Raw genomic sequence first — 12,819 nt, 5'->3', positions numbered from 1 at the left:
GTGCTGGGTAGCAGGTACGATCATCTCAACAAGAATACATTTAGATGTGTGTACTTCTATTTGTGAGCTGATCAACAATTTTTTTTTACACATATGCAAATGAGCAGCAAATGCCAACAGGGTGGGTCCAATTGCCTCAAGTGCCTAGCATTTCTGTCCCCTACAATACAGAGGCTGTCATCCAAATGCAGGTAGAGGATTGGGCAGACAGCGATAGATTATAAAAATGCTGGACACTGGAGGTGATCGGCCTCGTCCTGTAGGCACATAACAGTATCTAACATAAGTGAGTCCACCCATCACATTTTTGTAAATATTTTATTAAAATGACACTCTGCTACAAAATAGTGAGTGCATAGCCTGTATAACAGTGTTTAATGCTGTTCCCCCTCAAAATAACTCAACACATTAATGTCTACACCTTTGAGAATTTGTGGAGCATCCTGAAATGGAAGGTGGGGGAGCTAGGCCTCAAGTCCTGCAGAAATGTGTGGGAACTTAGTTCCTGCACTTTTTCACAGCAGGAACACCGTTCCCATTAGCAGGAGTCCTGCAGGACCAGCCCTTGAGTGGATGTCTTGTGTTATCTTTTTTTCCTTGGACTTGACCCCTGGGGGAAGCGCAAGGTCTTTAACATCCTCAGGCTCTGTGATCTAGTCATGAAGAAGTCGAGGAGGACTCCAGTGGCAAGCTATGAAGCTTTGGTGAACTCCATACCTAAATTGCTTAAAGGAGTACTCCGTGCTTAGACATCTTATCCCCTATCATGCCCCCTCCCGTAGGCTTGCATTGAGGGGCGGAGCGTGACGTCACACGGGGGCGGAGGCATGACGTCACACGCAGCCGGCCGTGTGGTCGCCGGTAATCAGACCCGGAGCGAACACTCTCTGGGGACTGATTACAAACTGGGTGCCGCGTGCAAGATCACGGGGGTCCCCAGCAGTGGGACTCCCATGATCAGGCATCTTATCCCCTATCCTTTGATAGGGGATAAGATGTCTAAGCACCAGAGTATCCCTTTAAAGCAGTGCTTTACAATACAAATTGCTCATCTCACAAGCAGATGTTCACAAATTGGTAATTTGTCTTTAATCCTGACCTGGCACTGTGAAAATAGTTATACTATGTAAAACTACCTGACAGATTTCCTTTGGTTGCCATCTGACTTGTTCTGGACTGTGCGGCAGGTGGCATACAAGTGCATATGTTTAAGCAGTTTTATTAATTGGGAGATTGGAAAAATCTGAACTATACACCAGCCATACACATGAATGTGATGTGAAAATAGAGTAACATGGAGGTCAGGTAACACCACTTCCCCCAATCACTTTGGATTTAGATATCCTAATTGAGGAAAATGTGACAGAGGGGGGTCTTCTCTAGCCTCATCTAAAATTGCAAACTTACCTGTCCATGGGGAAGATATTATCAAAACCTGCACAGAGTAAATGTAGTGCAGTTGCCATAGCAACCGGATTGCTTCTCTTATACTAAAAATGTCTCTGAGAAGTAAAAGAGGCAATGTATTGGTTGCAGTAGGCAACTGCTCCACTTTTCCTCTGCACATGTTTTGATAAATCTCTTTTTATGTCTTCAGATACTGCACATGTGTATACTGGATGTCTTCAGATAATAGGATCATATAGAAGCCTAATTTCTTTATTTCCTGTTTTGTACATTAGCTGTGTTTCGTAATATGAGCAGATAACTTACTGTGAGATTATAAGAAGCTACAAATGGCAAAACATTTTTTGTAAATCATCTTATTATTTTGAGTATAAAATGCACTGAATTATACCTTATAATTATACCTTATAATATTCTATGGCAGAAGTAGAAAACCTTTAACACTTAATTTCTGAACTCAATTCATAGTGTGTTGTTAGCTTAGAACAATGGGCACTGTTGCTTGCAAAGATCTGGAGTGACAAGGTCGACCTACTTCTCTTGTAGAGGGTGAACGGTATATTATATATGAAAGATCCTTGGGTCACTAGCTAAGTGTATCACTGAACCCTGCTTCAATTGTACTATGACCAGACATATCATGTATTATAAACTATTCACTGACACAGTGGTTATTGAATTGACCTTATTAATGTATTACTGATAGAGCAGACACAATGCAAAGTATCCATTATTCATGTCATGATGTACAAAGTGCATGGTGACATTGGTCATTGTTGTCGTTGCTGCCAATATATTCGCTATTTGCAGATAAAGTAGATAACTGCGAGAAGGGAATAAGGAGATGACAATGTTGCTGTACATTGAAGACGAGTGCTTTATTTTTCAAACAAATTGCCCTGAAATAGAAGAGCAGGTTTATAATTTGAATTATAACTAAACCATTAATGAACCATCAAGTATTAAAATGCTAATATAGACAGGATAGATTCTTCATATAGCATACTAACCCCATTGACCCCACAGACACAGCTCTACTATTTTTGTGCCTTTTGCAGTCTATATTAGTAGTGGTACTCAGTGGTTTTCTCATCGCTGAGCCCTATTCTTTTCCTTTCATCCACATTCTTACCTATTCCTTTCTCATTTGCCAGCTGAGACCATTAATTATTTTTGTTTTAAGTCTCCATCTTACCTTTTATATTTTTTCCCTTCTCCTTTTGTGCTCTGTCTTCATATGCTTGCCCAGACGATGTTTTGGGCTTTTTTTTTTATCCCATATTATGCACACTTACCATTACTAGTCCTACAGTGCCATCTGTTATATCGCAGCACAGCTGCATCCATGCGCTTCATTGCTGTAACTGGGTCATGTGATCACCCACTGACTTCCGACGGACTACATGATTACATCATCACCTATCAGATCTCTCCTAGCAGCTCACAGACCACTTCTCTTCTTACTTGACTATACTCGATCTGTATACTGCTGCTGCTGATATCCCTATGGGATCAGGATATATAGTTTTTATACACCTTCCCTGAGGCTATATTCACATATTGAATTGGTTTTTTGTTTGTTTGTTTGTTTTTTTAAATGTTTTATATGATTTGTTCTATTATTATTATTTATAAATTGTTATAAAAATGCACCATTTTTACAGCAATCTTTGAAAATCACAGCAAAAAAACATTGTTAAAAAATGGTAAAAAAGCTAAAAAGAAATGCTGTAAAAATGCAACATATGAACACCTCAGTTGTGGTTAAGAGGTCATATAATTTTTGCCTTGTAGCAATATTTCTAAAAAAAAAAAGTTCCTTAAATGGACAGAGGTGGCAGCAGAGAGCACTGTGTCGGATTTGGAAGAACTACACAACTTCCTCTAGGACACACAGCAGCTGATAAGTACTGAAAGGCTTCACTTTTTTGAAAATAAGTAATTTACAAATCTGTATAACTTTCTGCCACCAGTTGCTTTGGAAAGATTTATTTTTCTCTGAAGCACCCCTTTAACAATAAGAACAATGTATTAGGAATTGCAGTTGAAGCATTTGCCTTATACAGTGTGGGACACAGCTCCAAACATTAGATCTAGTGCCTGTTTATAGTATCATAGTATATGCATTAGTTAATACTGTTCAGAAAGTCATGAAATACTAAGTGCTTCCTCATTCCAGACCTTCCATTCTGTGAGCTGAAAATCCTATTAAAATATGTATGTCAATTTTGTTTGCCACTCCGGATGCTTTCCCTGAGGTCCGCTAATTCATTTTCCCTTAAAAGTAGTCTTTTTTTTTTTACCTCTGAAATTAATTCATAATTTACACCGGTGTCAGTGAATGGCTTATATCCTTAAATAAGACATCAATGAATTAAAGGGGGTACTCCACCAGAAACATTTTTTTTTAAATCAACTAGTGCAGAAAGTTAAACAGATTTGTAAATTTAAAAATCTTAATCCTTCCAGTACTTTTCAGCTTCTGTATGATCCACAGGAAGTTCTATTATTTTTGAATTTCCTTTTAGTCTGACCACAGTGCTCTTTGCTGACACCTCTGTCTGTGTCAAGAACTGTTCAGAGCAGGTGCAAACCTCCATAGCAAACCTCTCCTGTTCTGGACAGTTCCTGACATGGACAGAGGTGTCAGCACTGTGGTCAGACAGAAAAGAAATTAAAAAAGAAAATAACTTCCTGTTGAGCATACATCATCTGATAAGTACTGGAAGGATTAGGATTTTTAAATAGAAGTCATTTACAAATCTGTTTAACTTTCTAGCACTAGTTGATAAAAAAAATGTTTTCCAGTGGAGTACCCCTTTAAGCATGCCTATCCAGTTACCATGTTAAATCCTTTATTTATATTATTGGAATAACCTTGTATTTTCTTCCTGCCTGATATTGAGAACAATGCTTGTGTTTTGTGCATGAAAACCTCCTGTTGTGAACATCTTTTGGTGATTATGTTACTTTGTGCTGTATATTAACTGGTGATTTTGTTTTGTGTTGTGTGACATTTCTAACATCGAACACTGGGCATTGGTGAACCTCTCCCAGGTCCTCAAGGTTAGATCTTAACATGCGCCATCTTCTTTCATTGCATGTTGTGGTTGTGGTGTAACCATAGTAATTACAATATAATGTCAGATCAGACAGCTCCATTTACCTTCAGAAGGAACAGCCAGACCTGAAGTTGTTTTGAAGTGAACTGCTTCTTTTTCTTTAGTTTTACAGCGGTCTTGGTCACACTGACTTAAGTTAACTTTTGTCTTGCTGAAATAAAATCTCTTTTCCTGCGTGTTTCAACATAAGTGATGTAATTTACTCCACTAAGCTGGTAAAAGCTTATTCCACAGATTCTGAATTATGGGAAAGAAATTCTCATGTTTAGAAGTAAGGAAGCAGCAATGAACACAGTAGGCTGTAAAAGATGCAGTATATTTTCACTTACAAAGTTGTTTTTCATCTTGTATTAACATTAAAAAGCAAACTTATAGCAGATAGATAAATCTTCTATAATGAACAACTCTGCAGCACCACCATTAGGCATTACTTATTTCTCACTAAAATCAAAGGGTCCTCCTGCAAAAGAGACGCTCTTAGTGTAGTATTGAGTAGCAAAGGTGATTGTTGAAGTTGCTGGAAAGTATCAGATAAAAGTCTGGGTAAAAGTTAGATTTTTAATAGATGATACGTTATTTAAAGTATACGTAGCGAGATAGTAAAGAATAATTACTATATTGTTTTTTGGGGAGTGATGATAAATTCACGTACAGAAACTGATAATCAGACCAGGAGCCGCTTTCTGCCATAATAGCCAACTGAGTAGGGCTAGGTTACAGTCGTATATTGTGTTTCAGCATTCACAGTAAGCCAAAGAATTCACCTATTAGCCCATGTACATGTTCACTTCATAACAATCTACATCTGGCATTTAAAATGAAACAAGTCCTCAAAAATTAGATGCAAACCTTATTTTTTTACATGGATTGTTGCTCTTAATAATCTTATTTATTCTGTATTTATACTGTTAAAAAATGTCCTATATTTTTAGTCCTCAGCAATGTCTGTATTATATTTCTGAATGGTAACATACTGTATGCTGTACAGTATGCGAGTCCTGTTCATAAAACATGCACATAAGAGTGCCACTTTCTAGGTCGCGCTGACTTCCATCACAATAGCTTCATTGTTCAGGGATTCAATTTGATGAAGTAAACTCTTCTGCACAGACCTGAAACTGAGCACAGCCATAGTCTGCATTACCTGAATAAAGCTTTAGAGTTCACCCCAGCACACTATGCAGAATGTTTCTTGTAGAGGTAGCTTAATAGGTGACACATAGTAGTACAATTTTTGGAGTAGAATATAGTAGTCAAGGGGAAGCATACCACTGTGTTCCAATCTTAGAAAACAATGTTATATGGCTTCTGAAATTGCATAGCTGTAGCACTACAGTCCCTTACATGATAATGCACAAAGCTGCAGCCACTATAAGTTGCAGTTCACGTTAATGCTGTATATTAAACAGTCATTCCTCATTCCTGACCCTGTTACCTAGGGCCTAACCCATTAATCATTTTCCGCTATACTCACCTTAAAGTAGCTTGGTGTATAAGTAAGCAATGTATTCCCAAATTCTTGTCCCATGCATGGTTGTGGCAGAAGTTAGTTAAGTCATTTGCCTGCCTAACACCCAGCATTTTTGACTAGGCTGAAATTAGTTTGCTATCCCAATTTTCAGGTAACCCCTTACCAGGTTCCAGGGAACACCATGGTTCCTCTGACACCTAAAGATAGTTACAGTTTATTTAAAGAGATTGGCTGGTGGTGATGTAAAAATAAGTGAGGTTATAAAAGAAGTAATACTTACCAAGACCAATTCCCTGCAGCTTCCATTCCAACGCTTGCTGTCCTCACTCATCACTACTTCCTCTTGGCTTTTGTGATGTGAAGTCTTTGCAGGAACTGTCCACTCAGTCATTCGGTGACCAAAGCATTTTCCTGCCTTTGTCAGTGATTGGCTGAGCAGGCAATTCTTGTGGGGACTAAACGTCACTAGAACCAGGAAGAAGCAGTGATGATCAAGGACTAGGAGCATCAGAGCGGCAGCTTTGGGGTATCGGGGTAGGTATCAGTTCTTTTTTTATTCTGATATCACCTTCATGCATATATAAAAAAAAATGTTTCTCCAAACAACTCATATAAGCATTTCACATCGCACTTACATTAGACAAACACATCTTTAATATAACACAAGGTATTGTTATTCTATTTTAGTGTGCATGTATACATAGTTTTAAATCATGTCAATTTGGATCTTACTCTTTCTTCCTAACTTTTTGTTTTTATAAATAAAGGTCCACCTGGCCAAGAAGGTCCTCGCGGACCCCCAGGCAGTGGAGGTTTCAAAGGTGAAAGGGGTAATCCTGGCAGTCCTGGACAACCTGGATTCCCAGGACCAAAAGGAGAAGCAGGAACACCAGGAATACCGGTAATGTAGAAATATAGATTTTACCGTTCTCATTAAAACTAAATGATACCTTAAGACAGTAGTCTCAAACTAGTCTCCAACCTCATGTAACTTGTGACCCAAAGCTGTGTGGCTCTCCATAAAAGTGCTGAGTTATTAACAAATTATTATCCATCATGTGGACCAGCACCATAAAAATAAGAAAAAAAAAGGTGCTAACAAATACCCAAAACTATTGTAACAAAAAGAGAGGTTTTATATATATATATATATATATATATATATAAATATACCGTATCTATCGGCGTATAACACGCACTTTTAAAACTTAAATTTAAGGGAAAAAGTCTGCCTGCGTGTTATACGCCATTAAATCTTCTGGTCACTGATTTAAAGCCGCCGCAGCAGCGGCTGCTTGTTAAGTATTAGCAGCACGTCCGCGGCCACTTTAAATCAGTGACCAGCCGCGTCTCCTTCCCGCTCTGCTATAAAGGAAAACTGTCACTTATTTTCTCCCGCACTATCCACAGGTACTGATGGATAGTGCGGGAGACGCTGATTAAAATGAGCCCTACATTGTCTGGATCTGCGCTACCTTTTAATCAGCGTCTCCCGCACTATCCACCAGTACCTGTGGATAGTGCGGGAGAAAACAAGTGATTTCCCCCCTTTCCCTGTTTTTCATAGTTTTGTTTATTTTCCTTACCTGGCTGCGCTTCGGAAGGTCAGGTCAGGCGGCGGGTCTTGCGGGCTGCGGTCAGTGAAGAAGATGAGTGACGTCCTCTGCTGGCTTCTCTGCGCGGCATCAGTGACGTCACTTCATTTCCTGTAGTCGCCGCTGAAAAGTGACATCCGTGATGCCGCGCAGAGGAGCCGGGAGAGGACGTCACTCATCAGCTTCAATGACCGCAGCCCGCAAGACAGCCGAAGCGCAGCCAGGTAAGGAAAGGGGAAGAATAGCATATTGGTCTTCAACCTGCGGACCTCCAGATGTTGCAAAACTACAACTCCCAGCATGCCCAGACAGCCATTGGCTGTCCGGGCATGCTGGGAGATGTAGTTTTGCAACATCTGGAGGTCTGCAGGTTGAAGACCACTGGCATAGGAGGAACATGATGGGGGGATGATGAGACAGGGGGAAATGATGAGGGGGGGATGATGGGGGGATGATGAGACAGGTTGGGGGGGATGATGAGGGGGGAATGATGGGGGGACATGATGAGACAGGGTGGGAGGATGATGAGACAGGGGGAAATGATGAGGGGGGAATGATGGGCGGCATGATGAGACAGGGTGGGGGATGATTAGGGGGAATGATGGGGGGACATGATGAGACAGGGTGGGGGGATGATGAGACGGGGAAATGATGGTGGGGGAGGCACTAAAGGCTTATTGTTTGTATGGCTAGTGGTGGTCTATGACAGGGGGAAATGATGAGACATGGGGGATGATTAGGCATGGGGGGTGGCGATGAGAGGGGTAAATGTGGCACAGGGACTGATAAAAGGGAAGGATACAACAGATACAAGATCACCATACGCATTGGTTACAATAAGAATTCAAAACTGACAATATAGCAGACATATCATGACATCTAAACAGTGCCAATTTGGATAGCACATTACCAATATGTAACATTTCACACTCAATTATTTATTGGCAAATCTTGGTTTGTGATTTCTTGTTTCTCCATGTTTACGATGTCTCATGATCATTACTGTAAACTGAATGTGGCTCACAAGGCACACATGGTTGGAGATCTCTGCATTAAAGGGTTATGTTTTACATTGACACACAGCATTCATTTATATTGAGACATAAAATGTTGATAGCTTTACTAAACTTGAGAATATGTTCATCTTTATGCAATTTCTTCTCTCATGCTTACAAATTGTTCATCTCATGACAAGTGACTATAAGATGCTGTAACTAAAATTGTCATCAGGCATTCTTCCATTGCTCTTTACATTCTCTTTCATGGATGGAAAGTTACCATTACATTCAGCTTCTATTTCATTGGGACCTCATCGGTTGGCTGTCCATCATTTCTAACATTGCAACCAAGTCGACTGGTGTAAACAGTTGATTTTCTGCTTCCATTCATTACAATGTTTTCCTGTTGATTCAAGTGTTACTTAAGTGATGCAAAGAATATTGGATGAAATACATTGTTTGTGATGGATAAAAGAATGCACGATAAAGTGCTTCTCAAGGAACAACAACTGATACATCCAGGTCAATGCAGAGTATCTTAATGTCCATTTCAGCATAGACAGTCTGCACAAACATTGGGAGGTTGATATAGGACTTATAGACTTCAGAGCCTGCATTCCTGTTATTTTCCACAGTATATATAGTGATGATGGTTGCATACTGTGTGTTCCTATGGCTCACACTTAATGCCTACCTGAATGTAGTTCATGTCAGCTTTGCTCTTGTCACTTCTCCCCTTTTGTGCTAAGACAAAAGTACTGCTGTAGGAACATGTCAGTGAATTGTGATCTGAATCCAGACAGACATCTAGAAAGATTGTAGTCTAATCCTAGATTATCCATCATGAAAGGCCTTTCCGTGTAAATAATATCAAGTAATTTACTATTTGTCAATAGTAACAAAAGCAAACTTTAAATAACAAGCAATATCAAAATGTAGTATATGTACGTTACTAAATCGGATCGGATTTGTTTTACAAATACATTAATTACCAAAAATAATAGCAAATGCTGTCAGCTCTTCAATTGTATTGTTGTAACTTACCAAATATCTTGAACATGTTGATAAATACTCATTATACCCATGTAACTGGGTAGAAATTCTTAAATCATCTGCAGGTTATAAATCTTCTATTCAGTCTCTAATAGCATTAGGAATATAATACAACAATCATTTATGCTCCTACTTCCTATCAAGCTGTTTGGGTTTTGGCTTTGGTGCTTACTCCAAGCTGTTAATTTTGTCTATTCTTTTTCTATTTACTCAGCATCAGTGGGTAGAACATAGTGTACAATGTTACATGGGCAGAAGGAAAATTACATTGCTAAAAAAAATAAATGGAACACTTAAACAACACAATGTAACTCCAAGTCAATCACACTTCTTTGAAATCACACTGTCCACTCAGGAAGCAACACTGATTGACAATCAATTTCACATGCTGTTGTGCAAATGGAACAGACAACAGGTGGAAATTACAGGCAATTAGCAAGACACCCCCAATAAAGGAGTGGTTCTGCAGGTGGTGACCACAGACCACTTCTCAGTTCCTATGCTTTTTGGCTAGAAGGTTTGCTGTGTCTGTCAGCATAGTGTCCAGAGCATGAAGGCGCTACCAGGAGACAGGAGTGCATCAGAAGACATGGAGGAGGCCGCAGAAGGGCAACAACCCAGCAGCAGGACCGCTTCCTCCGCCTTTGTGCAAGGAGGAGCAAAATTACCTCCAGCATTGCACAAATGTGCATGTGTCCACTCAAACGGTAAGAAACAGACTCAATGAGGGTGGTATGAGGGCCCAATGTCCACAGGTGGGGGTTGTGCTTACAGTCCAACACCATGCAGGACGTTTGGCATTTGCCAGAGAACACCGAGATTGGCAAATTCTCCACTGGCGCCCTGTGCTCTTCACAGATGAAAGCAGGTTCACACTGAGCACATGTGACAGACGTGACAGAGTCTGGAGACACCATGGAGAATGTTCTGCTGCCTGCAATATACTCCAGCATAACCGGTTTGGCGGTGGGACAGTAATAGTGTGGGGTGGCATTTCTTTGGGGGGCCGCACAGCCCTCCATGTGCTTGCCAGAGGTAGCCTGAGTGCCATTAGGTACCGAGAGGAGATCCTAAGACCCCTTGTGAGACCACATACTGGTGCGGTTGGCCCTGGGCTCCACCTAATGCAAGACAATGCTAGACCTCATGTGTCCGGAGTGTGTCAGCAGTTCCTGCAAGAGGAAGGCATTGATGCCATGGACTGGCCGGCCCGTTCCCCAGACCTGAATCCGATTGAGCCCATCTAGGACATCATGTATCGCTCCATCCACCAATGTCACATTGCACCACAGACTGTCCAGGAGTTGGCGGATGATTTAGTCCAGGTCTGGGAGGACATCCCTCAGGAGACCATCCGCCACCTCATCAGGAGCATGCCCAGGCATTGAAGGGAGGTCATACGGGCACGTGGAGGCCACACACACTACTGAACCTCTTTTTGACTTGTTTTGAGGACTTACATCAAAGTTGGATCAGCCTGTAGTGTGGTTTTCCACTTTGATTTTGAGTGTGACTCCATATCCAGACCTCCATTGATCATTTTGTGATTTTGTTGTCAGCACATTCAACTATGTAAAGACAAAAGTATTTCTTATGATTAGTTCATTCATTCAGATCTAGGATGTGTTTGTTATCTTAGTGTTCCCCTTATTTTTTTGAGCAGTGTATATTTTGTACATTGGTTGTACAATAAAGCCAAGAGGCGTCCTCCTTTGGATTGAATAGACACATATTGCATTTGTTCCTATTTACACTAAAAAGTCAGGAAAACAAACTGAGCCTGTATCATAATGTACTTGTCAACAGGGTGATTCCGGAAGACCAGGTCTGAATGGAATGAAAGGAGATCAGGGTGTACCCGGTGTCCCAGGTTTCCCAGGTAATATCATTGGTGGCTGGGTGTGTATAGAGTCTAAGTTGCTGTCCCAAAGTATGCAGAGTCCACATATTATCATGGAAATATTTCGCCTCCCAGACAATGGACAGAGCCAAGCATGAGAGAACAGCAAAGATTAACTTCAACAATGCTCTATATAATCCATATAATATGGTGGAATGTGATATTTTAATCCTCCGTGAGATCTTCATTTTTATGTTATTTATACCAGCTGCCTGCCAGAGGCAGACAATGGTGGGTGCTGAGTTACATCACTCTTAGGATCCTGATAACACAACTGACTGTAGTTGACAGAACTCTGAGATATACATTGCATACTCCATCTAGACAAATAATACAGCATTTCAACAAGTCAAGTGTAATTCAAATGACCAGTCTATAAGCATGTTATGTGTCTTTCAGGCATGAAAGGACCCAGCGGACCTCCTGGTTTGGCTGGATTTAAGGGCGACCTAGGCAGCCCTGGTCTTCCAGGTGAGAAGAATCTTTTGGATTCAGTTTTAATTTTGAGTTGGCATTTATCACAATTTTATCTTATGGCAAAACATGCTTTTGGTCAGCATAATAGTCAGAATGTGATTTATGAAACAAAAGGGAATGTATAATGAAAAAATGAATTATTGTTGAAATCAAGTTTGTATGTTAACCATATTTTTAAAGACTTTTTGGTGATGTTTTTTCTAATTGTGCAATTTACTATCTATATTTTAAAATAATCATAAAATCTTGCAGCTTTCATTCTGGCCTCTAGGGCTAAAACTAAGATGACACTTAGCGTTCTGTACAGATCATTGCACTGTTATGCCTTTCTTCTCAGAGAAGACAAGAAGTACAGGGAAGGTGATACCAGTAAATAGATAACACTGGATCCATCACCACTCACAGCAGAGATCAGTATACCCCCTCCCTTTAGAATGGCCTCTGAAAAAGTCACAGAGAGTGCTTAATAGCATCACCAATTCATCTGAATGTGACAACTTCAGTTTATTGTTGTCTATGTCCATGGGTCCTGCTGTGAAGCATATCACTAAATGCAATTAAAAACAGCTCAGGCAAGATGGCAGCCCCCATAATAATGTACAAACAAGGTAATAAAAAAATAGTATCTGATAAAAAACAAAAACTTATTTCAGTGTTTGATCCTAATCAGGAAAAATATATACAGGTTATACATCCCTTTAACTCTAAATAAGCCTGGAGTGGAATAGCAAGATGGGATGCGATGTTGTCTGACAATGCAACAACACATCCTCAATAGCCAAAGCCGGGCAACACA

At 40.2% G+C, this 12,819-nt stretch overlaps 1 protein-coding gene across 1 annotated transcript in view; it reads left to right on the top strand.

Moving 5' to 3' along the window:
- The window catches only part of COL4A5 (collagen type IV alpha 5 chain), a 197,305-nt gene that overhangs the window by 171,414 nt on the left and 13,072 nt on the right, over positions 1-12,819 (top strand). The window contains exons 42-44 of the mRNA XM_056538786.1: positions 6,768-6,901; positions 11,453-11,525; positions 11,946-12,017. Of these exons, the coding sequence (XP_056394761.1) occupies positions 6,768-6,901; positions 11,453-11,525; positions 11,946-12,017 (279 nt within the window). The remainder of the gene's footprint in view (positions 1-6,767; positions 6,902-11,452; positions 11,526-11,945; positions 12,018-12,819) is intronic.

Source organism: Hyla sarda, chromosome 9 (genome assembly GCF_029499605.1).
Source record: "Hyla sarda isolate aHylSar1 chromosome 9, aHylSar1.hap1, whole genome shotgun sequence".
NCBI lineage: Eukaryota > Metazoa > Chordata > Amphibia > Anura > Hylidae > Hyla > Hyla sarda.
Note: the sequence above shows the minus strand (reverse complement) of the source record. Positions and strands in the feature narration are given on the sequence as shown.